Source organism: Mesoplodon mirus, assembly GCF_964341445.2.
Source record: "Mesoplodon mirus genome assembly, chromosome: 9".
Lineage (NCBI taxonomy): Eukaryota > Metazoa > Chordata > Mammalia > Artiodactyla > Ziphiidae > Mesoplodon > Mesoplodon mirus.
In genome coordinates, this window is record NC_138985.1 from 29,234,061 (window position 1) to 29,259,970 (window position 25,910).

At 52.0% G+C, this 25,910-nt stretch overlaps 1 protein-coding gene across 1 annotated transcript; it reads right to left on the reverse strand.

Moving 5' to 3' along the window:
- Positions 1 to 13: 13 nt before the first annotated feature.
- NPC1L1 (NPC1 like intracellular cholesterol transporter 1) lies at positions 14 to 25,149 on the reverse strand. Its single transcript, XM_082632148.1, has 19 exons — positions 24,890 to 25,149; positions 22,377 to 23,902; positions 19,881 to 19,981; positions 19,404 to 19,576; positions 19,030 to 19,158; positions 18,443 to 18,625; positions 17,202 to 17,316; positions 16,947 to 17,074; positions 16,365 to 16,502; positions 16,001 to 16,090; positions 6,889 to 7,079; positions 6,603 to 6,727; positions 5,890 to 6,016; positions 5,671 to 5,726; positions 4,414 to 4,564; positions 3,973 to 4,204; positions 3,701 to 3,814; positions 3,461 to 3,623; positions 14 to 1,687 (listed from the first exon to the last, which is right to left on the reverse strand). The coding sequence occupies exons 1-19, from the start codon at positions 24,938 to 24,940 to the stop codon at positions 1,488 to 1,490; spliced, it is 3,993 nt and encodes a 1,330-aa protein (XP_082488274.1). The 5' UTR covers positions 24,941 to 25,149; the 3' UTR covers positions 14 to 1,487.
- Positions 25,150 to 25,910: the final 761 nt, after the last annotated feature.

The following is a 25,910-nucleotide window of genomic DNA, read 5'->3' on the forward strand; positions in this document are numbered from 1 at the left end:
AAAAAAAAAAAAAAAAAGCCTGACTGGTCTTCAACTGTCCAGGTCATCAAAAACAAAGAAAAAGAGAGTCTGACAAACTGTCACAGCCCAGAGGAGCCTAAGTAGACATAACATCTGAGTATTATGTGGTGTCCTGGATGGGATCCTGGCACAGAAAATGGACACTAGGTAAAAGCTATGGAAATCTAAACAAAGTATGGACTTTAGTTAGTAGTAATTATCAGTACTGGTGCATTAATTGTACACTGACAAGTGTATCATACTAATGTGTTAGCAGGGTAAACTGGGTGGGGGGCATACAGAAACTCTCTGTACTATCTTTGTAATTTTTCTGTAAAACTATTCTAAAATTTAAAAGTCTTCTTTTAAAAAGGTGTTTTTAAAAAAGGGATAATCATCCATAATCCTACCCCGCTGCCTCCCAAAAGTAAGTGGAGCGTTTTGTTGGTATTGGTGCAGGGAGAGAGGCAGCCTCATCCACTGCTGGTGTGAACAGGGCAACCTCTCCGGGAGGCGTTTGCCTGTATGCCGTTCAGCGCTACAGCGATGGTAGCTCCCCACACATAGACAGGAGACGTGTAAGCACGTGCTCGTCACACAGGTCCATGGTTCCATACCTGAAATCCTTTAGGTGAGCTGAATTTCAGAATTTAGAACATTTTTTAGAAAGGTAATTTGATGCTTACAGTACATTAGATACTAGACCCCAGGAGGATCTGGGGCAGCAACACGAAATCAAACTCATTAATGTGCTGAAATATACGACTATTCACAACAAGTTGGTTGAACAGTGTAAGTATCCTATTTATAGAGCATAAATAGATACATCTTGTCTGATTGGTTTTTGCCACCAAATGAGTTTGTCCCAAACTTACAGGAGAAAAAGAGACAAACACAGTAGGTTTTCAGAGCTTTGGGAGCTCTGAATTCCACAAAAGCAACTGTGGACTTATAGCAGAAAAATAATTGGGGACAATGGGATTGCCCACTAGCTGGAGAATGGATAAAAACACCGTGTTCGTTCACACAATGGAATGCTGTGTCGCAGTTCAAATGATTGGACTAGATCTCCACGTATCAACGTGAATAAATCAAAAAAATGTATGTTGCGTGCAAAAAAAAACCTCATTGCAAAAGGATAGGTCAAGTATAATATCAATTAAGAAAAACTTTTAAATGTGCAATAATATTATATGTTTACATACACAGAACTAAAGTTTTAAAACTTGCATGAGGAGGACACATGTCAAATTCAAGAGGTGGATCAGGACCGGATCACACCCACACCATCGCGTGCCACCTCCATTATGATCGTGTGTCCCTGTGGGTGAGACCTCATGGCCAAAGGGTGACCTGTTGTGGGCACTCCTGTGGGGACAGCCTCTCCCAGGCCCTGAGGGGGAGGATGGGTCAAGGGACCCCCACAGAGGAGCCCTCATGGCCCCTCAGGTCAGGGCCGGTGAGCTTGGACAGGGGCTCTGGCTCCATCAGAGCTTCTGCTTATTGTGAGACCGAGAGCTACCCAGGCCACCCTCTCTCTTGGCAGGATGTTCAAAGCCATAGTTGACATAGACACTGTTGGCCGTGCTCGTCGGGGCAGGGCACTTTGAGCAGGAGGCCGCCTTGGCCGCAGTCACCTCCCCCTCCTGCTTCTGCAGCTCCACCAGAGCTCGGTTGACATCAGGCCCTGCAGAGAGATAGGTACAGAGGACCACGGTCAGGGAAGCGGCATGCTGGATGCGGGGCGCAGGCGTTTGCCGTGGCCTAAAAAGGAAGTTCCCGAGAGTAAGAGCTAAGCCCGAAGCCCTCCACCTCCACCACTGCCCCTCGCCGCAGCCCTCGTCCCACCCTACGCCTAAATGCCAGTAGCCGTTTCAGCCGCCATCCGCGCCCAGCCCCTGGCCCACCTGCCTTCCAGTGCAGACCCCTGCCATCTGGGGATCTTGCAGGGGAAGCCCCCAGACGCCCATGGCCTGTGACTGCCCCCCCCTCCTCTCTTCCTGGACACCCTGTGCAAGCGCTCCTTGCCGAGAGAAGCCGTTCCTCACTCTGTTGTCAGACTCAGGTCAGGGAGGGGCCCAGGGGCCTCTGCGCCTGCCACTCGCCTCTCTGTCAAGATCCCCTGAGGGGGCAGGACCTGCGAGCTCCTTCCTCACTCCCGGCCACTCGGAATCTCCAAGGGGTGCCCCGACCTGTGGGACCTGTAGCTCCCCAACTGGGTGGCCCCTGGGGCTGTCCTCCTCGCCACCCACCATCCCCAATACACTCTCTTCTTCCAAAGGGGGCCAGGAAGTTTCTACAAGATGCTGGTGCCTTGGGTAGGGGTGCTGGAGCTGTGTGGCCTCCAGATACACTGCGTGTGACCAGCTCTGTGACTGGGGTGGGAGTCTCAGTTTCCTCATCGGTGAAATGGGGATGAAAACATCACCTACCTCCAGAGGTGATAAGACGATTAGTGCACATATATTAGAGCACAAACACACCCTTCTGTAAATGTTTTCTCTAAAATTACCATTATTATTATTCCGGGTGTCAGGGAATGGTGCAGCATTGAACTGCTCTCAGCTTGCCCACCGTAAGAGGGGGGACGCTTCGTCCTGCGGGCCCAGTTTAAATCTCTGCGGGGGTGGGGCGGTGGAATTCCCTGGCGGTCCAGCGGTCAGGACTCCGTGTTTTCACTGCCAAGAGCACGGCTTCAATCTCTGGTCGGGAACAAAGGTCCCGCAAGCCGCCCAGTGCAACCAAAAAAAAAAATCTCTTTGTGGGGACGGGGTGTGTAAATGACTGTGCTCAACAATGAGGAAACGGAAATGCACGTGTTGCTGGTAGGAGTTTAAATGGTAAAACTTGCTGGGGGGCGTTAACCATTGGCATGAATAATCAACATTCACATATTGGACTTTCTCCAGGAAATATTGGAGGATGAGGTCAAAGGTTAACTGGTTAAATGGATTGTGGCTGATCCATAGGAGAGGATATGTTTTTCGACTGCAAGTAGTCACCCATGAATGAGTCATGAAATCAGTTTCGCAGATAACACCAGCATTTTTAAAAAAATCAATGATAGACTAGAACAGAAAATATCCGAGGCTTCTCCGGCAGTGTTATTTTGTCAAATGCTTGTTCTACTCTGCCTGTCCGTGTCCGTGCCTATACACATCACCTCTCAGTGTGAAAATATATTTCTTGCTGAAGGTCATGATCAAAAGTTCAACAGCACTCAGCACAGAACCCTACGGCCACTGAAAGTGTTGGAAACACACATCTGACACACAAAAAAGATGTTTTCACATGTTAAGTGAAAAACCGCAGTTTTTCCAAACCAGGAGGAATTGTGTGCTCGCAATTTGGGCAGTGACTGTCCCGGGTAAGCAGGGCTGTGTGTGTTCGTGGCATTTTGCCTGTGGCCTGGAGTCATGAGGGAGGGGCCTGGCAGTGTCAGAGGAGCCTGGGCACTCACCCAGGTAGCTGAGGATGACCGGCAGGAAGACCAGGCCATGCAGCAGGCCCAGCGCAGTGATGAGGAGGTTGAGACGGAAGAAGAAGGTCTGGATGAGCTGCGCCTTGGCCAGGCCCAGGACGAGGATGCCAGGCAGGTTGGTCATGGCCACTCCTGCGAACACCTGGGGGTCACAGGTGGGCGTCAGGCTGGGCACGGGGCAGCCGGCCGAGGACTACGTGAGGCAGCCCATCCACTCACCGCACTGCCCATGAAGATGGTGGCCTCCTTGGCCCTCTCAAGCCGCGTGGGCTCGGTGCTGATGGCAAAGGAGCGGGTGATGTGGGACACGAACTCCACAGAGATGCCCACCGCCTGTGGGGAGAGAGGGGGCTTCAGCCACAAAAGGGCGGGGGCAGGGGTCCCCACCCAGACCAGCGGGCAGCACCTAGACTCTAGAAAGGGCTGGGGTCATCCTATGAGGCCAGCACCCCTCCTGCCCTGGAGCCCCGCCCCTTCAGCCAGCAGGCTACCGTGACCAGGTTGATGAGGGACACAGCATTGTAGCTGATATCCCACAGGGTCATGAAGCCCACAGTGTCCACCAGGATCATGATGATGGAGAACAGGTTGAGGAGGCCGGAGCAGATGTCCATGCCCAGCAGGAAGCAGCAGACAACGAAGGTGGGCAGCAGGCAGATGGTGAGCATGAAGAGCCCCTCAGGGATCACGGTCAGGTACTGCTCATAGAACACGTTGGTGATCCTGCGGGTCGCAGAGCACAGTCACCGCTCCATGGCATCCCACGCCCACTTCAGGATGAGCATGCAGCTAGGGGAGGGTCTCGGGGGGCCCGGGCCCAGGTGCAGCCCGAGCCTCCCTGCTGGAGCCCATCCCCACCCAGCAGCCGCCCTCACCAGCCCAGCACCCTCACTCGGGCCCACCTCCCTGCATCCCAGTGCCCAGGGACTCACGTGTAAGGGAAGACCTCGAAGTTTGGGTCGGTGCCCGGCACCTTCCGCAGGTCGGCGGTGATGTTGGCTGCCAGCGCCCGAGCTGCCCGCAGAGCCTCCGTGTAATCCTGAGAGTTCTTCAGTGGCTTGTGGTAGGCCATGAACCGCGAGGCTGCAAAGGTCAGAGCCTGTGCCAGGAGCCCTCAGAACCCCCAAGGGATAGCGCCCGGCTGGGTTCAGGACTCTGCCACCACCGTTTGGGAATTCTTAATACATTCTGAGCAAAGGGCCCTGCATGCTGGTTTGGCCCCAGTCCTGCAAACTCTGCAGCTGGTCCTACTGCTGTGCAAGACTCAAGTCCCAGCCCTGCCTCTGATGGATAGAGCTTACAGAGATCTCCCAGGACTTCCTGGTGGCACAGTAGTTAAGAATCCGTCTGCCAATGCAGAGGACACAGGTTAGAGCCCTGGTCCAGGAAGATCCCACATGCCACAGAGCAGCTAAGCCCGTGCGCCACAACTACTGAGCCTGCACTCTAGAGCCTGTGAGCCACAACTACTGAGTCCATGCACCACAGCTACTGAAGCCCGCGTGCCTAGAGCCTGTGCTCCACAACAAAAGAAGCCACTGCAATGAGAAGCCCAAGCACCGCAAGGAAGAGTAGCCCCCTCTCACCACAACTAGAGAAAGCCTGTGTGCAGCAACGAAGACCCAACGCAGCCAAAAATTAAATTAAATTAAGAAAAAAAAAAAGAAGAAGAGATCTCCCAGATGAACCCAAATGCTGCTCTGTATGGTTTCAAAACATGCATTGGATTCTTAAAATTCATTTAATTACTTTTCCAATGTACATATTCCTATAGGAAAGGACCATAAAGGGAGACAGAAAAATGGAAACAGCTGACTTAACAGAGCTGTGCATCAGGGCACCCACTGGGTAAGTACAATAGTCATTCATTTAACCAGCTGCCCACTGCCCACATCTGGGTGTGACTTGTGCCTGAGAGAAAAGGATGTGGGTGGCTCCCAAGTGTGGCATCAGCCACTGAAAAGTCCATGAACGTCACACTGACCTTGGATTTGGGGGTGGGGAGAAGGAAGCAGGGCAGAAATGGGGTAAAGTCTGAGGATGTGGAGCTGGGTAACGTGACCTCTGAAGATAGGGCCAGGGCAGTTAGAAGTCCCCCATAAAGGAGGAAGGAGAGAAGGTTCCCTGGGACTCGTGGGGCCCCTGGAGCAGCTGGCTCTGGTCTTCCCTCCAGTTGAGGCTGTGCTTACCTAAGATCTTGCCATCTGGGCCCAAATTCACAGAGGTGCTGTACGCTGCCAGGCCGCTTCAGGGAGAAGACCAGAGCAGGTTAGCCAAGGATCGGGCCCCCTCCTTGTTCCTGGCCTATGGCCATTCCCAGAGAACCCACACTGCCTCCTGCCCCTCTGTGCCCCCGCCTTGGGCGCGCACACAGCTGTCCTCCCTGGTGGACCCGCCACCCTGCCTACCCTTTGGGACATTTGATGTTGGGCTCATCGTTCAGGAACCAGGGAAGATACTTGTGGAACTGCTCCACTGATGGCCGGACAGACCCTGCTGTGGGTCTCATGCAGGTCTTCAAGCAGGCCAAGGAGTCTGCAAAGACAGCAGGGGCTCCAGGTGGCGGCACCCCCAAGGCCAGGCAGCACCCCCTCTGCCCGCCTTGTGGTCCTTTCCCATCATGATCCCCATGCACTGCCACTGCCGCAACAGGCATGGGTACTTCTGGAGAGATTTGCATTTGTCTCTAACTATGGGAGGAGTTCCCCTCTCAGTTATGGAAACGGCTGGTACCTATGAGCAAGTGAGGCAGAGAAGTTTGGGGCAGAGAAGCAGCCACCACGGGGCCTCCCCACTCCGCCTACAAGCACAGCTGCTCCAGGGTAGCGCCACGTGCTGTTCTCACTCAACTCCCTCGGCATGTGAGCAGCAGCCTGCCCGGTGGGTGTGGACACAACTCAGCAGGGGCGTGAGGGGGTGACTGCCTGGTGGGCCAGCTGGGCGTCCACACATACGGGTGCAGTCCCCCACACCTGTGCTCCAAGACGGGACCCTCCCGCCCCGACTGACCCTGCCGAAGAGTGGGAGGGGCTGAGAGATCCTCCACCAGTCCTCTCCTTTTTCTAGCCTCAGTTTCCCCAAGATGTAGTGGGCCCTGAGCCCCCAGAGGCCCCATACTCACTGACAGTCGAGGGGCAGAACTCATCTTTATTGGGGCCAGAGACATAAAGGCGGCAGCAGGAAGATGAAGACAGCCAGTCAATGAAGTCGTCCACCCAGGAGGAGGCAGGGATGGCCAGGTAAGACCTGAGGGTCGGGGAGAGGAGCTCAGGGGACAGGACCACACAGGCAGGCTGTGGCGGGTCCTTCCTATGGTCCAGCCTTCACTCTGGGCCTCCCCAGGCACATGGCAGCAGGTGGGCAGCAGAGCAGGGTAGGGGGACAGACGGGTGGGCTGGGGCACTCACTCATCAGGGAACTCGGCGGCGTACTGGATCTTCTGGGTTAAGGAGAAGTTGTTGCAGCCTGCGCTGGAGCAGATGGCGTTCAAACCTGCCTTACTGGAGAAGTTGTAGCCCCCAGTGGTTACAAAGTAGACTGGGACCCCCACCTCAAAGTAGCGGTTCAGAAAGAGGAAATAGTCAAGCAGGTACGAGTCCTGGAACAGAGGACAGTCAGTGAGGCCAGGGCCAGACACACCCCAGGAGCCTCGCTCCAGCAAATGCTCAAGAGGTACACACACAGAGGTGCATGCTCACAGGGGTACAGAGATACGTGCTCACAGAGTCACACGTACGGTTCCATTACAGATGTACATGGTCAGAGGTGTGCCCATAGAGGTACACACTCCAAGGTACACACATCCAGGTATATAATTACAGGTACCTGCACAGAACACACTCATGGAGGTACATGCACAGAGCATCATATGCCAGTCTGTATGAACACACTCTCTGACACACACACAAACATATACACATAATTTTACCCCTTCTTATCATCCCCAGTTTGGTACGGCCACAGTCTAACAAGCTGGCCTGTGACCACAGACTGCATGGACACGCACATGTAAACACCCTTGTGCACACCCTCAAGGCCATGTGCCAGGCATCTGCATGGCCTGTTCCCTTCTCCTATAACGTAAAACCTCAAAGTGACATCAGGGATGATGTTGGAATAGGAAGAACCAGAATTCCACCTCCCCACCAAGACTCCAACTGCACTGGCAGAATCTGTCTGATGTAACTATTTTGGAATTCTGGGGTCGACTGAGGGCTTTAAGCTTCCAGAAAAAGGCTTGGATGGTTCTTAGCATGGTACTGGCTACTCATCCTTTATCCTCCCAGCCTGAAGCAGGCAGCCATGCATGCATTCCACGAACAGTTTGCACACAGCTTGCAGGATCCAGGGTAGGCTATAAGGCCCATCTCTTAAATATCAAGGATATGTGTTCTGATCACTCATTGCTGCTTCTGATATCCATAGAGCAGACACAGAGTCAGGCACCATTAAAACCTTCACCTCAAGCTGAAGTTACTTCCAAGATATTTAAAGAGCAAGTGCTTGATTTATTGTTTTTCCCCTTCATATCTCCCTTTTTCTCCTTTTGAGAGCCAGACCTTTAAGGAACATGACACTCAAAATCAACCACAAATACAGGGGAATTTAAACAGTCACTGCACATGCCCAGGGAAAGGTGAAGGCTCAGAAAAGATCTGTAAAGACTTTAAATTTACATCTCAGGCTGATCTCCAGGACAGAGACATCAGTAACAATTAAGTTTTTAAAAATAAATAAGTAGGGCTTCCCTGATGGCGCAGTGGTGGAGAATCCGCCTGCCAATGCAGGGGATATGGGTTCGACCCCTGGCCCAGGAGGATCCCACATACCGCGGAGCAACTAAGCCCTTGTGCCACAACTACTGAGCCTGCACTCTAGAGCCCGCGAACCACAACTACTGAGCCCACGTGCCACAACTACTAAAGCCCATGCGCCTAGAGCCCGTGTTCTGCAACAAGAGAAGCCATGACAATGAGAAGCCCGCGCACCGCAATGAAGAGTAGCCCCCGCTCACTGCAACTAGAGAAAGCCCATGCACAGCAACAAAGACCCAACACAGCCAAAAATAAAAACAAATAAATAAATTTATAAAAATAAATAAATAAATAAGCAAACCCTGGGGAAGGAAGAGAATCTGATATCTAGAGTTACTGTGAACTCTCAAATGACCATTTTTCAACAACAACAACAATGAAAATCATAAAACATACAAAGACTCAGAAAGATATGGCCCATACCTGGGAACAAAAATTAATCAACAGACACCATCCCTAAGAAAGACCAGACAATGGATTTATTAGACAGAGACTTTAAAACAACTATCTTAGAGATGCTCAAAGAGCTAAAATAACATATGGACAAAGTCAAGAAAACAATGTATGACCAAAATGGAATGATCAATAAAGAGAAAACATAAAAGAGAACCAAAAAGAAATTCTGGGGCTGAAAAGTACAATAATTAAATAAACAATTCACTATAGGGATTCAAAAGCATATTTGAGCAGTCAGAAGAAGAATTACCAAACATGAAGATAGGACAATTGAAATTATCAAGTGAAGAAGAGAAAGAAAAAAGAATTAAAAAAATGAACCTGTGGGACATCATCAAGTAGACCAACATACGCATCATGGGAATCCCGGAAAGAGAAGAGAGAGAAAGAAAGAGGAAGAAAGATTATTTGAAGAAATAACAGCCAAAATTTCATAAATCTGATGAAAGATATGAATATAAACATCCAAGCAGCTTAACAAACTCCAAGTAGGATAAACTCAAAGAGACCCACACCAAGGCACATTACAATTCAACTGTTGAAAGATAAAGACAAGGGCCTCCCTGGTGGCGCAGTGGTTGAGAGTCCGCCTGCCGATGCAGGGGACGCGGGTTCGTGCCCCGGTCTGGGAGGATCCCATATGCCGCGGAGCGGCTGGGCCCGTGAGCCATGGCCGCTGGGCCTGCGCGTCCGGAGCCTGTGCTCCGCGGCGGGAGAGGCCACAACAGTGAGAGGCCCGCATACCGCAAAAAGAAAAAAAAAAAAAAAAAAAAAAAAAAAAAAAAAAAGAAAGATAAAGACAAAAAGTGAATTTTGAAAGCAACAAAAGAGAAGAAGCTTATCATATACAAAGGATCCCAAATAAGATTATATGCACAGTTCTTATTAGAAAACTTGAAAGCCAGAAGGTGGTGGGTTTGTATACTCAAAGTACTTAAGGAGAAAAAACTGTCAACCAAGAATCCTACTTCTGGCAAAACTGTGCTTCAGAAATGAGGGGAAAATTAAGGCATTACCAGATAAACAAGTGCAGAAGGAGTTTGTTGCCACAAGACCTGTGCTGCAAGAAGCGCTAAAAGGAGTCCTTCAAGTTGAAATGAAAGGATGCTAGGGTATAACTCAAAGCCATATAAAGAAATGAAGATCACTGGTAAAGGTAAATACATCGAAAATTATAAAAGCTAGTTTGATTGTAACTTTGGTTTGTAACTCCATTTTTTATTTCTACATAACTTAAGAGACTAATACATAAAAAATTACTAGTCTGAGTTTTTGGATACACAGTACATAAAGATGGAATTTTGTGATAGCAATGACTGAAAGGAAATGGAAAGGAACTGTATAGGAACAGATTTTTTCTATGTAATTCATGTTAAACTAGGATAAATTCAACAAATTTTAGGATATTTAATGTAATCTCCCTGGTAACCACAAAGAAAATAGCCATGGAATATACACAAAAGGAAATGGGAAAGAATTTAAGCATTTCACTATCAACTAAACAAAAAGAAGATAGTAATGCAGGAAATGAGAGACAAAAGAGCTATAAGGTATATAGAAAACAAATAGCTCAACGACATAAGTAAGTCTTTCCTTATCAGTAATTACTTTACATGTAAATAGACCACTCTCTCCAAAAAGAAGTCAGAGGTTAATAGAATGGATAAGAAAAATATGATGTCTATAAGAGACTCACTTGATATCTAAAGTTGCCCACAGGTTGAAAGTGAAAGTATAGAAAAAAGATATTCCATGCAAACAGTAGGCAAAAGAGAGGTGGCTATCCTACTACCAGGTGAAATAGACTTTAAATAAAAAGGTTACAAAAGACAAAGAAGAACATTATATATTAATAAAAGATTCAACAAAGCAAGAGTAAGTGTGTATAAACAGTTACACACCTAATGAATGACCGTCAAAATCTATGAAGCAAAACTTGATAGAAATGAAGGGAGAAATAGAAAGTTCTACAATAATAGTAGGAGAGTTCAATACTCCAGTGTCAATAATGGTAGGACACACAGACAAAAGATAATTAAGGAAATAGAGGACTCGAACAACACAATAAACCAACTAAATCTAACAGACATATACAGAAGCTCTGCCCAACAACAAAATACATATTCCTCTCAAATACACATGGAACATTCTCCAGGATAAACCATGTGTTTGGCCACATATTAGGTCTCAACATTTAAAAAGATAGTTATCATATTATGTATATTCTCAGACCACGACTACATGAAGTTAGAAATCAATAACAGAAGGAAAACTGAAAAATTCACAAACTTGTAGAAATTATACATCACACTCTTAAACAACCAGTGGGTCAAAGAACAAATCAGAAAGGAAATTAGAAATTTACAGATGAATGAAAATGAAAACATAACATGCCAACATTTATGGGATGCAGTGAAAGCAGTGCTAAGGAGGAAATTTACAGCTATAAATGTTCGCAATAAAAAAGAAGAAAGATCTCAAGTCATCATCCTAACTATACAACTTACAGAACCAGAAAAAAAAAAAAAAACTAACTAAACACAAAGCTGCCAAGACAAAAGAAATAATAAAGATTGGAGCAGAGATAAATAAAATAAAGAATAGGAAAACAATATAGAAAATCAATGAAACCAAGAATTGGTTCTTCAAAAAGTTTAACAAAATCAACAAAGATTTACTTATGTTGACTAAGAAAAAAAGAAAAGACTCAAATTACTAAATCTGAATTGAAAGTGGGGACACAACTACTGATTCTACAGAAATAAAAGGAATTTTAAGTAAGTACTATGACCAATTGTATGCAAACAAATTGGATAACCTAGATGAAATGGACAAATTCCGAGAAACACAGAGCCTACCAACACTATTAAAAGAAGAAATAGAAAATCTGAATAGACCCATAACTAGTAAGGAGATTGAATCCATTTTCAAAAATCAACTCAACATAGAAAAGCCCTGTACCTGATGACTTCACTGGTGAATTCTATCAAACATTTTAAGAAGAATTAACACCAATACTCCTCAAACTCTTCCAAATAATTGAAGAGGAGGAAACACTTTTAGCTCATTCTATAAGGCCAGAATTGCCCTAATACCAAAGCCAGACAAAGACACTACATGAAAAGAAAGACTACAGACAAATATCCCTTATGAATATTGATGAAAAAAATCCTCAACAAAATACTAGCAAATTGAGTTCAACAATATTTTAAAAGGGTTATACACTGTGACCAAATGGGATTTATCTCAGAATCCAAGAGTGGTTCAACACATGAAAATCAGTCAATGTAATACACCACATTAATAGAATGAAGAGAAAATCACATGATCATCTCAACTGATGCAGAAAAAACTTTTGACAAAATCCCACGTCCTAGGAATTCCCTGGCAGTCCAGTGGTTAGGACTCAGCGCTTTCACTGCTGTGGCCCAGGTTCGACCCCTGGTTGGGGAACTAAGATCCTGCAAGCTGTGCAGCGTGGCCAAAAAAAAAAAAAAAAGAATTCCACATCCTTTTATGAAAAAAAAAAAACTCAGAAAAGCAGAAATACAGCAAAGTTCCTCAACATGATAAAAGCCATAGATATGAAAATCCCACAGCTAATATCATACTCAGTGGTGAAAGACTGAAAGAATTTCCTCTAAGATTGAGAACAAGATAAGGATGCCTGCTTTCACCACTTCTATTCAACATAATACTGGAAGTTGTAGTCAGAGCAGTTAGGCAAGGAAAAGAAATTAAAGGCATCTAAACTGGAAAGCAAGTAAAATTATCTCTGTTCATAAAATACATGATCTTATATACATATATAAAACTCTAAAGATCCACCAAAAAAAACCGCTAGAACTAATAAATTCAGCAAAGTTGTAGGTTCAAAATTAACACACAAAGATCAGCTGTATTTCTATACATGAGCAATGAGTAATCCAAAAAGGAAATTAAGAAAACAATTCCATTTACTATAGCACCATAAAATACTTAGGAATTAACTTCACCGAGGAGGTGAAAGACTTATACACTGAAAACTACAAAACATTGCTGAAAGAAATTAAAGAAGACAGAAATTGAAAGACATCCAATATTCATGAGCTGGAAGATTTAATATTGTTAAGATGTCAATAGTACCCAAAGCAATCTATAGATTCAATGAAATCCCTATCAAAATCCCAATGATTTTTTGCATAAATACAAAAATCCATCCTAAAATTCATACTGGAATCTCAAGGGACCCCAAATAATTAAATAATCTTGGCAAAGAAGAACAAAGTTGAATGACTCGTATTTCCTGATTTCAAAATTTACCACAAAGATACAATAATCAAAACAGTGTGGTACTGGCACAAAGACAAACACATAGACCAATGGAATAGAACAGAAAGCCTAGAATTAAACCCTCACATATATGGTCAAATGATTCTTGACAGGGGAGCCAAGACCATTCCCACCAACAAATGGTGCTGGGGAAACTGGATATCTACATGCAAAAGAATGAAGTTGGACCTTCAAAAATATACATAAATACATATAAAAATCAACCCAAAGTGGATCTAAATTTATGAGTTAAAACTACAAAACTCTTAGAATAAAACATAGGGGGAAAACTTCAGTACATTGGATTTGGCAATGATTTATTGTTTTTTGTTGTTGTTCTTCTTCTTCTTTTTGGCCACACCACAAGGCTTGTGGGATCTCAGTTCCCCAACCAGGGACTGAACCCGGGCCCTGGCAGCAAAAGCCCAGAGTCCTAACCACTAGACCATTAGGGAACTCCTGGCAAAGATTTATTCTTGAATATGACACTAAAGGCACAGTTAACGGACAGAAAAATAGACAAATTAGACTTTATGAAAATTAAAACCTTTGGTGCATCAAAGTACACTACCAATAGAGTAAAAAAGCAACCAACAGAAATGAAGGAAATATTCACAAATCACATATCTGATAAGGGATTAATTATCCAGGATATCTAGAGAACTCGTAAAACTCAACAACAAAATCCAACCCAATTCAAAAATAGACATTTCTCCAAAGGAGCTATACAAATGGCCAGTAAGTACATGCTTAACATCACTAATTGTTAGGGAAATGCAAATCAAAACCACAATGAGATACCACCTCACACCCATTAGGATGGCTATTATCAAAAAAGAAACAAACAAACCAAAAAACCCCAGAAAACAAGTGTCGGTGAGGATGTGGAGAAATTGGAACCCTGTGCGTTGTTGGTAGGAATGTAAAATGGTACAGCTGCTGCTGTGGAAAACAGTATGGAGCTTCCTCAGAAAATTAAAAACTAGAATTGCCATATGATTTAGCAATTCCACTTCTGGGTATATACCCAAAATAATTGACAGCAGGGTCTCAAAGAGATACTTGTAAACCCATGTTCATAGCAGCATTATTTCACAATAGCTAAAACACGGAAGCAACCCATATCCATCAACAGAAAAATGGTTAAGGAAACTGTGATGTATATGCATTCGTATACGTAGGAATATTCTTCAGCCTGAAAAAGGAAGAAACTTCTAACACGTGTTACAGCATAGCTGAACCTTGAGGACATTATGCTAAGTGAACTAAGCCCATCACAAAAGGACAAATAACGTATGATTCCACTTACATGAGGTACCTAGATTAGTCAACTTCAGAGACGGAGGGTAGGATGGTGGGTGCCAGGGGCTGGGGGGAGGGGATGGGGAGTCCGTGTTTAATAGGGACAGAGGCTCAGTTTTGCAGGATGAAAGAGCCATGGAGACGGATGGTGGTGAGTGTGGCACAACGATGAGAACGTACTTAACGCCACTTAAAAATGGTTAAAATGGGGCTTCCCTGGTGGTGCAGTGGTTGAGAGTCCGCCTGCCGATGCAGGGGACACGGGTTCGTGCCCCGGTCCGGGAAGATCCCACATGCCGCGGAGCGGCTGGGCCCTGAGCCATGGCCGCTGAGCCTGCGCGTCCGGAGCCTGTGCTCCACAATGGGAGAGGCCACAACAGTGAGGCACACGTACCGCAAAAAAAAAAAGGCAAATTTCATGTTACGTATATTTTACCAGAAAAAAAATGGAAAGAAATAAGTTTTATAATATCATAAGAAACAAACAAATCTCCCCCGAAGAAAAATAAACAAAGGGCATAAACAAAACCTCAGCTGGGTCTTGCAGCCCATCACCACCTTCCTTCTCGCTCGTTGGCTCGGCCCACCAGGCCCCTGATGCCCGTCCTGGGGGCACTGGGGACCCTCTTCTCTTCAGCCCTGTGAGCAGCCCCCAGGGCCACCATGGGTGGCAGGGTCATTCTGGACCCTTGCTGGCTTTGCTGCCTCCTCTTCCTCCCTATGGTGGCTCGAAGGTGCCATCCTGGCTGTTGGCTCTCCTCCCACCTCATCTTGCTTCCAAGGCCAGCACCACCGGCAGATGGCTTCCCAGACTACCCATCCCAGGGCTCCTGCCAGCACCCGGACTCCCATCACCCTGCCCAGGGTGGCCCTGGATGTCCGAGCCCTCATGATGCTCTCTCTCCCCCGGAGCGTGGGCACGCAGACCTGCTTTCCCCCAGCCACCAGCCCACACCACCTCTGGTTGCACATCCAGACGAGCCTCTCTGATGTGTGCTTGCTGGCCCCAGCCTGGCAGTCAGCACCCTTCCCCACGCCCGAGCCTGCCTCCTGCTCTCGGGCGCTACCGCCACTCCTCCCCACACCCCATCACTCCCACACCCAGGAAACGCACCTGGATGCGCCCCAGCCTCCCATGGGTCCGTGCTGTCACCCTTGCTGCCTTCCTCTGCAAATCCCACTCATGCTCAGATGCCCCTCGATCTCTCCTCTGCCCAGGACCCTCAAGCCACAGAGGTCTTTCCTTCCACAGAGCTCCCGACCCTCACTGTCTTTCAGAGGATGGTACGGTGACATGGGCTGCTGCGGAGCCCAGGCCTGAGGATGTGGAGTGCCCAGCAGAAGGCAGGTGCTCAGCAATCCTGCCCCGACAATCATCTCGATTGGCTCCCACGTCCAGCCCCTCGGGTGCCTGGTCATCTCCCTCTCGTGGCCTGGGGCTGGCGCTGAGCTCCTGCACTTTCCACACATGACGTGGCTTCTCTTCCCAGCTCCACGTGATGAGCGGTCCTGCACTCCTACCACGGCCCTGCTGCGTGCTGCCCCACCAGCTGTGTGCTGCTGAGCCTCCCCACGTCCCTGGGGGCCGAGGGCAAGGGAGGGAGGGCGCCCACCGGTGGCCCCAGGGCCCGCTCACCTTGGGCAGGGCCAGCTCCTGGTCCAGCCCCACTTTGATGTAGCACATGAAATACAGACTTGCTCCAAACATGGCCAGGAAGAGCAGCAGCTGGGGAGGGAAGCACCGTGTGAAGGCCTCCTGCCCAGCAGTTCCCCAGGCTGGGTCTGGGCGGGGTCTCATGGGGAACATCCTGGAGTTGGGCAGACTTGAATCTCAGCCTCCCTCTTGCTTCAGCTCCTGGACCTGGGCAAGCTCGACACCCTTCCAAAGATGACGGGCGAGGCGAGGGTCCAGGTTGAGCAGAGCCCGCCGCCCCGGGCACTGCCAGGACCCCTGTCCCCGGGGTGCAAGGCCCCCCAGCTTCCCCTCCGTCCCCACTCACCACGACCACACGGGTGAAGCGGTGCAGCAGGAACGGGACGTAGAACTTGCGGAAGCATCGGAGCAGTGGCCCCTCGTCCTGGCTAGGCGGGGGCAGGTCCCGGGCTCTCTTGCAGCAGCAGACGTCCAGCCGGGAGGCCTGGAAGGAGGCAGGCGCTCAAGGTGGCCCCAAAACAGACCCCGGGGACCACCTCCCTCCCATGGGGTGGGAGAGCCACCTTCCACAGGTGGTCCGTGCCAGCACCGCCCAGTGGGGACATGCCACTGTGCGTTGCCTTTATCTCTAATTTCTACCTTGATAAAACACCTTTGAATTTTGCACCATCACGGAAACAGGAACTCCCTCCCTGTCAGTCTCTCATTTATATTTTATGTCATGACCTCGTGTACTTTAGGAGGTTGATCATATTCCCCCAAATTATCAAAACGAGGTTGCTTTGGGACACTGGGGACTACGTGGCCCAAACATTCCAGCACTCTGTTGCTGCGCTCAGCGCCACGCTCTGAGCCTTTACCTCTACAAAGTAAAGCCACCCCAGCCCGAGCCAAGATGGGGGTCCCTTGCTCTCTCCACCTCCCCTACCTCCTGCCTCCTGCTGTCAAGGGAGAGCAGGGCCACGAAGGCTGACATCTGCAGCAGGAAGTCGAGAAGCACCGCAAAGCCGGAGGTCAGGGCAAAGGTCCGCACAGCTGGCATGGGGGTCAGAGCTCCTGGTGGAGGAGCGGACCAGGGGTGAATCTCAGGGCCCGGCACCCGCTCAGACGGTACAAAGGGAAAGGAGGCTGCCAGCCTCCAAGAACTCCCAGTACCTGGTGGGGAGGGGCTGCCCCGGCTCACCTAGGAAGAAGCAGATGGCCTCGGAGAGGCTGCAGAGCAGCATGCTGGGGGCCACTCTGCCCAGGGCTCGGCCGATGTGGGCCTCCCGTCCCTCCTCAGGCCTCCGTGGCAGTCTCTGTGTGGGGACCGCAGGGACACGGTCAAGATCCGGCCAAGGGCTCTGTCCCTCACAGGCCAGCAGGGAGCTGGCACATGCCACCCGCTCCCCCAGGCACGGCCGTCGCCTGGAGACCCAGCCAGGCCTGAGGAAATGGCTCCACCCTCCCCAGTGCGAGCAGACCCTGCCAACACTGTGCTCGGCCACATCTTTCACGTCTCGGGGTCTGGCCCAGAGAAATGCTTGGCATGTCTGGGGATGCCCATGGCATCCTTGCTCTGACCCATCGTGGAACCCTAAATGTTCCCTAACAGGAGAGGCTAAATGGACCCTGACTTGTCCTTCCATGGAATGCGACCTAGTGGCACAAAGACAGAGGTGGCTGTATGTGGCACAGGAAGAACAAACCTGACCCCATATTGGATCTCTAACCTTTGTGCTCTGTTGCCTGTGCTTAGTCATGCTGGCTCTGGATCTTTTGTTGAAGAATGTTGCCTATGGCCTGAAATATACATGATGGCCCATTCTCAAGGCTTCGACCTTTAAAGGTATAACACTTTTCCATTCACATAGAGAGAAAAAAGTTGCAGAGCAGAGTCTAACATTTGTCTTGTTGGAGGTTTATAGGAACATTGTGGCCAGACCTACATGGACAGCTGCAAGAACAAAGGATTCCTAGCACCAAAAAGTTTGTAACAACAAGCCACACCCCCTCCCATTTTAGTATAAAAGAAGCCTGAATTCTAACTCGGGTAAGATGGTTCTTTGGGACACTAGTCCACCACCTTCTCAGTCTGCTGGCTTTCCTAATAAAGTCACTATTCCTTGCCTCAACACCTCGTCTCTCGATTTATTGGCTTGTCTTGCAGCGAGCAGTATGAGCTTGGGCTCAATAACATACGTGCTATGTGACACGCTTACCAGAGAGTATGTGGGGCTGACAGAGAGCAAGTTCAGGTGACACAAATGGTATGAATACATTTATGTGAAAGATAAATAAACGCAAAGCACTGTTTTCTACAGGAATTGTACACATGGACATCAGTGCTTAGGAAGAGGCCATAGGAAGCCCAGCAAACCCATACAGGGCTGCACCTGGGCATGTAGGGGCAGCTGGGGGTATGCAGAACTCCTGCCCCCTTACCTGGTACTCGAGAACGAAGATGAAGATGTTGTCGGCCCCCACGGCAAGCACCAGGAAGGGCACCACTTGCAGGATCACCAGTGAGGAGGGGACGCCCAGGTAGGAGAAGAAGCCCATGGAAGCCAGGACTGCTCCCAGCACCACAGCCACCCCGCCCAGGCCCAGCGTGGCCTTGGAGTCCACCTGCAATGGGATCAGGCTCAGCCTCCTGGCTGCAGGGCTGCCAGATGTGCCCCCAACCTGAGTTAGAGGAGGGCAGAGGGCAGGCTTGCTCCATGCTTCTGTGTTTTGGCCGCTCTGCAGAGCCGTCCTCCCGAGGGCAGGCCCTGTGAGCCTGCCACTTCTACCTCAAGCGTGCGTTGTAAGACAATGTAACTATTAGCTTTGCATTTGCACAGGTTGGGGGTGGGGTACTGTCAGGGAGCAGAATGAAAACTCGCATGGCCTTTAGAAACAGAACACTTCAAGAAGCATCACCCTTTGGGGGAGCCACTCTGCTGTTTTGAAGTGCTCTGGAAAGCAGGTTGGAAAGGTTCTAAGCACCCTGATGGGCCATCCCCACCCTCGCTGCTCCCCTCACTTCTCACCAGGACTCGGCGCCAGCTGGAGTAGCTGCCCAGGGCCAGGGAGATGTACAGGAAGATGACAAGGTAGCTGACAGCGAAGATGGGCAGGTCCTCGGCTGTTGTGCTGTTGATCTCATCCTCCAGGGAGCGCTGTGGACGCACACCCGAAGCAGCCCCACTGACCCAAGGGCTCGGCCAGCGGGCACCGTGTGCGTGAGCCAATGTGAGCCCCGGCAAGGCTGCGAGAATAGCTGTCGCATCACCCCATCCTCCTGGGCAGGCAGACGCTAGCTAAAGGTCACTCAGGAGGGGCGAGGACACGATGGGGACACAAGACCCCACCCAGAGCCACTTGAACTGTCCTCCCCAAAGCCAGGGGATCCTGCAGCGCCTACCTCTGCCATGAATGTGACCTGGAACACACCAGCCGTCCGACGCTGGAAGGCTCGCATCTCCTCCAAGAAGGCCCCCTCCCAGAGCTTAGCCTGGGCCAGCCGGGGGTCCCCAGGAGGGTAATTGTTGAGGGAGAAGGTCATGACCAGGGCCTCGGCCTCAGAATAGTCCTTCCCTGGAAGGAGAAATGCTCAGCTACCCTCCAACCGCACCTCTGCTTTCCTCCCTGACCCCCGCCTCACCCGTTTCCCCTCCCCCTCCCCCCCTCATTCAAGTCACTGTCGAATGACTACACCCCACTTCCCTCTCTCAGCCAAAGGCAAAGCCTATGGGCCCAGGCACAGAACCAGAGAATCTGAGCAGGGCTGGGAGAAGATGAAGGGGGTGGCAGAGGAAGCCCTTTGCCACTCCCATCCTTCTGCCCTTGACTCCTGCCCCGTATGTCCCCTCATTGTCCTCCCAGGGGCCACCCAGCTTACCTTTGTAGCCCCCCATGGCGAGGAAAGGGAAGATGGGTGCCCCGTAGTCAGCCATGCAGCTCAGGGCCAGGGCTGTGCCATCTTTGTAGGTGAGGGGGGCGCTGGAGGGAGAGGAACGCACCTTTCCTGATCCCACTCCCATCTCTGTGGCCCAGGTGCCCCACCCCGGACCCCCAGCACCATCGCCTGACCCTGTGGTCAGAACATTTCTGAGCCCAATCCAGAGTGAACTGGAGCTCCCTGAGCGGGGCCTCAACTCTCTCCCCTCATCCCAGCCTCACCCTCCCGGCTCCGCCATCATGTCCTCCCAGATGCGGCGGGTGGGTGAGCATCACACACGCTCCCCTGGGGTGGGGGCCGGAGTCTGGCACACAAGCCCCCCAGGGTCCTAACCACCAACAGAGCCACGCAGGCCTCACGCTGCCCTCAGCCTCCTCCTCCCGCCAGCCCAGAACCCTCCAGGCCCAGAGGTGGGAACTCCTTCTTTCCTTGGACAGCGTGCCAGCCCTGCAACCTTGGGCAGGTCTCCATGCCCTCCGCTGAGCCCTTTCTGTGAACACATCACACGTGCGTGGACGAAGCGCTCATTGTGAGCCAGTGCGTCCGTCAGTCACCAGCTGGCTGGGAGTGCTGGTTGCTGTGTGACCTTGAGCAGCTCACCATACCCCTCTGAGCCTCAGTTTCCATGTCTCTGAAATGGGGATAATCGGGCCACCCAAGAATTGTTGTGAGCATCCAAAATCAAAGTAAAGCCAACTCGAGGACTGGAAACCTGGGGTCAGAGCTTCCTCCCTGACCTGCCTGTTCTGAGCGCCAGCCCTGGGGCTGAAGCACAGACTCTGGGAAGCAGCCCAAATTGGCTCACCTGAAGGGTGGGAGCCCTGGCTCCCCCGTCCAATCCAGAGGTTCTCGGGGTGGCCTGAGGGCCTCGGGAGCCCTGGAGACCCTTTCAGGGGTCTGCAAGGTCAAAACTATTTCCATAATAACACTAAGATGCTGTTTGCCATTTTTACCCTTATTCGATCTCGAGTCTGTGGAGTACAGACAGTTCACTGACATGGCTCTAGTTTCCATATTGCAGCTAACATTTAAGAAAAGATCACTTGGGGACTTCCCTGGTGGTCCAGTGGTTAAGAATCCTCCTTCCAATGCAGGGGACGCGGGTTCGATCCCTGGTCAGAGAACTAAGATCCCACGTGCCAAGGGACAACTAAGCCCACGTGCCTCAACTAGAGAGAAGCCCACATGCCGCAACTAAGACCCAACGCAAAAAAGAAAATAAAGATCACTTGCTGAGCTTTGGTGACGCATCAGAGAAAATCCACAATTCTCTGGAAAGGCTATTACAACACTCCTCCCTCCTCTGGCTACACGAGTGTGTGGCCAAGCATTCTCGCTGAGCTTCAACCAACAGGCCAAATGCAGAACCAGATGCCGGGATCCAGCATCTTCTGCTAAGCAAGACCCTAAAGAGATTTGCAAAGATGCAAAACAATGCTACTCTTATCACTCCTGACATTTTTGGTACAGAAAATACCATTATTTTTCATAAAAATATGTTATTTGTGGCAGCATGTAATGGGCCTATTATTGTTATTTTTTAAAGAATTAAGAAATATTTTGTCATTTCTCAGTTTTACTTTCTCACGTGGTAAATGTCAGTAGATATAACCTCTATCCAAACGCAAGCTCTCTGGAGTCCTCGGTCTTTTGTCAGAGTGTGAAGGGACCCTGAGACCAGGCTTTTGAGGGCCACTGCCCATTCCAACCCCAGAGAGCCTCAGCGGCTGCCTGCCCACCTACCTGCTCCCCTCCAGGCTTGGTTGCTCTGAGACCTTCGCTCTTGGTCCCAAGGCCCAACGCCTTCACTGGCCTCCTGTTTGCACCACGGCAAAGTGGACACAGCCGGGGACAAAACCCCAAACAGCGTGAGGGGGTGTAGCTGCAGCCTGCACAAGGGTACCCGGCCCAGGCGAGCAGGACCTAAAACCAGCCCCGGCCCCTGCCCTGGCCCAGGGCACCTCACGGGCTACCCATGGCCCTGCTGGCCTGCATCCAGGCCCAGCACAAAAGCAAAAAGGAAAATAACAAAGCACACCCATGAGCAGGGCCCTCAGATTCCTCTGCGACCCTGCTGGCCTGCATCCAGGCCCAGCACAAAAGCAAAAAGGAAAATAACAAAGCACACCCATGAGCAGGGCCCTCAGATTCCTCTGCGACCCTTAGACCAAGAACATGCAAGGATGAGCCCTATGTCAGGAGCGCTGCAGAAAGACTGCGTGGAGGTTCTGATGGTCAGGTGCAAAGCAGCTACAGTGAACACGCACCCCACTTAGGGCGTGCGGGCCCGAGAGGGAGCACGGAGAGAAATGGCACGTCACCACCCCTGCGACCGAGACCCAGAGCCACACGGGGCCCCTCAGTTTGGGCTGTGTACCTGGCCTGGGCGCCAGGGGGCCCACGCCGACCCCAGAAGCCACGCTCGCGAGGACTCACTTGGCGCAGTAGAGAAAGTGGTCCTTCCAGTCCACCTGGGAGGTCTGCCCCGACAGCGTCTGGTTGGCCGTGAGCAGCAAGCGTGTGCGGTTGTTCTGGAAATACTGCAGGAGGCTGTTGACGCAGCAGTCGGAGAGACTGGCGTTGTGCGGGTTGAGGGGGGCGTAGCAGGTGTCCCGCAGGGAGACGTTTCGCTGCTCCTCTGGCGACCACACCTGCAGGCGCCGCAGCCTCTCCTGCAGGTCCAGCACCTCCAGCAGCAGGTCAGAGGACAGGATCCCACTGAAGTTCTTGGGCCCCAGCAGCAGGGAGTCATACCTGTAGCGGGGCCGGCTAGGTGCTGTCAAGAACACCTGGTTGGTTCGGAAGAAGAGGCCAAAATGCTTGTCGTGGAATGCCTTCTCACTTCGGGCTCGGCTGCTGGGGGCTGACCACAGCTCCACGGGGTCTGTGGTCAGTTCTATAAAAGCCAGGCCCCCTGCCATAAGCACCACCACAGCAGTGGACACCACCAGGACCGTCACTGGCCACGAGGCCACCCACGTGCCCCAGCACTGGAAGCACTGGCTGAGGGCGGTGTGGGTGGAGAGGCTGAGCCGGTGGGCGAGGCTGATGCTCGCCTTGGGGCCGGGCGTCTTGCGCTGGCACCGCTTGGCCAGGCGGGACCACAGGAGGAAAGCGGTGAGCAAGGCGAAGAGAGAGCAGAGGATGAGGATGAGGGCCTGGCTCCCTACCATCCGGCCCAGGTAGAAGGTGGGGTCCAGGGCCTGGGGCCGGGCGATGACGGGGCAGGAAGCAGCGCAGTCCTGACAGGAGCAGGCCGACGTGCCGTTGCCCTGGGACTGGTTGCAGGGCACGACCTCACCATTCAGAAGTTGCATCACGCCCCCCTCGGCCTGGCTAGGCTCCCACAGGTGAAAGGTGATGTCCAGGGGTGCCAGGCCGTTCCCCGTGTCCCCCTGGAAATCGAGCCAGCGCTGGGCATTGCAGAGGGCAGAGCCGTAGACACCGCACATGGTGCCCACCGCCAGCGTGGCAGCCGCAGGGATGCGCACCCGGCTGCAGGAGTTGTAGGTCCGCTCGGCGAAGCTGCGCTGGTAGTAGGCCTCATAGGCCACCACCGCCCGGGGCTGGCTGCCCCGCTGCCCGGCCACTCGGGTCACGTTGATGAAGAGGCTCTGGTTGGAGCTGCAGGTGTTGTGACAATGCAGGCTCACGAAGTTGTCAGAGCAGGCAGGGCAACGGGTGAGGAGGGCCTTGGTGACCCCCAGGCTCAGGTCCAGGGCCACCAGCTGTTTGGGGGAGCAGCAGGCGTAGGTGGTGTTGCGGCCGGTGTAGAGGCGGGGACAGATGCTCTGCAGGAGGGCCAGGTGGTCCCCCGTGACGTGGCGGGCAGGCGTGTTGTCCAGGCAGGACACGTTGGTCAGTGACGCCAGGCTTCCAGACAGCTCCGGGTTCTTCCCGCACTCGTCGTAGAAGGCGCAGTATCCGGGCTTGTGTATGGGCGTGTACAGCTCGCTCTGGACCTGTGGAACAGGGCAGCATCACCCCGAGCCCCAGCGCTGGCCAGCACCTCTAGGTAGCTGATGGGGCAGCGGGCAGCCAGGACAGGCGTGGAGAAGGAAGCAGAGCAGGGCGGGTGAGGGGTGGACGCCAGGCAGGTCCAGGATGCTAGGGATCCCAGGGGAGCGCCGGAGAAGGTGGGGTGCCAAAGCAGCACATGGGGCTCCCAGTGGTGTCTGAGGGTGGTGAGCAGATGGGAACAGCCAGGCCTCCACCCTGAGCGACAGGGTCACTGAAGAGAGAGGTGACCTGGCACATCTGTCTTTAGCAAGGTCACTCCGGAGGGTAAGGGGAGAGTAGGGAGAACGGGGTCACCCAGGAGACCCCTGGAAGCCACTGTGTGGTCCTGCTGAGAAACAATGACCCCTGGACAGGTGGAGGGCTGCTCCAAGGGGCCGTGTGGATGCAGGTCCTGTGCACCTGGGGCACCATTGCCATTGCTGGCAGCTGCCACCGTGCCCAAGCTGCAGCCAGGGCCCCTCTTGGAGATTCTGAGCAGAGCTTCCCCTGCCCTTACCTGCTGGGCGCTGAAAGCCTTCACCCACCTTCCCAGATGTGCAAATGAGCAAGAAACTTGAGAGGCAAGACCTCCTCCCAAACCTAGATGCTAAATCCTCATCAGGTGATTCCCCCCTTGAACCCATGCCATCAGCACCCCGGGACTGGCTCCTTCCCTAACCTTCCACCAACTGTCTTAGGCCAGGACACCCACAGCGGACCAGGAGTGGGAGGCACTCAGTCACAGCCAGTCCAGCTACCCCCTGCTCAACGCTTGTGTCCATCTAACCCCGCGACCTGAAGACTTGAGCAGCTCAGGACCCTCGACCTGCACCCCTCCTCTGGGGAGCCTGGGATCCCTCATCTGTTTAGAAACTGCCCCCTCCCCAGGCCCTCTCTCACTGTTGCCAAGCGGCCCCCTGCCTGGGGTGGACACAGGGCCTGGGACTCACCAACTTCAGAAGGGCCCAGAGCAGCCAGCCCTTCAGGCCGACCTCCACCATCCTGGCACTGGGAAGGGGTCAGAGGGTAAGTGAGGCCAGAACTTGGGGACAGCCAAAGGCTGGCTCCTGGCAATACACAGAGCTCACTGCGGCCGTACGTATACTAAAACTGGGGACGGCCTACGAGGCAGCTTCCCCACCCGGGACAGTGTCACCCGATTGAGTTGGGGACCAATGGGGCTGAGCCCTGCACCTCCCAGGGCTCCCAGCTGGTTAATGATCCACCTCACTTGTCCCTCTCACCTTTCGCTCCTCCCTCTCAGATGAGCCTCCCGGGGTGTCCCCTTCACCCACTTCCCAAAGTGACCAAGGCCAGAGGGCTGAGCGAGCCAGAGACCTCCCGTGAGCTCCCCAAGCGGCCTCTGCTGCAGGAGGTCCCAGGACCAGGGACAAGTGGGAGACGTGGCTGGGCCTGGGCACCGGCCCCCCGAACCTCTATTCGCGCCCCCAAGCCCCAGCCTCAGACCCCTCAGTCTCCCCAGTGCCCTCTTGGGTCCAGGCCAGCTCTGGCTGGGACACACCCTTTCACTGTCATCCTTAGCAACTGTTGTTAATTCATATTAACAACCCGATAGCAGAGCGGGCAGTTAGGGGTGGAGTGACACAGGGACGGTAGGGTGGAGGGGCAAACACCAGCTCGCTGGGGTCTGACAGTGCACAGAGACGCCAGGTGTGACGGGTACACACAGCCTCGCCCCTCCGCCCCGGGCCCCTCCCTTATGTCCCGTGCCTGGGTCTGTCCCCACCAACCATGGAGGGGCTGAGGGTCGCTGGGAGCCCCCGGCAGGCAGCCCCACCCACCCTGGGCCCAGGTTACACTTCATTCACCTTCCGCTCCTTCCAGATAGGGAGCTCTGAGGCCTCCCTTGGGCTCTCCCTATCACCAGAATGGGTCAGACCTTGGCCCCCATGCCAAGGCCGAGCAGATAAGGGCAGCCCGTGGGGACTACCTCTCATGTGGCCACCTGCC

What these genes read in the sequence shown, in the direction of transcription:
- NPC1L1 (XM_082632148.1), bottom strand. Translation starts at nt 24,940, where the DNA reads ATGGTGGAGGTCGGCCTGAAGGGCTGGCTGCTCTGGGCCCTTCTGAAG. An exon ending in CACTTTCTCTACTGCGCCAA is followed by an intron (nt 19,982 to 22,376) that starts GTGAGTCCTCGC and finishes CTCTCCCTCCAG; the next exon opens with CGCCCCCCTCACCTACAAAG. An exon ending in AGGTCACATTCATGGCAGAG is followed by an intron (nt 19,159 to 19,403) that starts GTAGGCGCTGCA and finishes GTGCGTCCACAG; the next exon opens with CGCTCCCTGGAGGATGAGAT.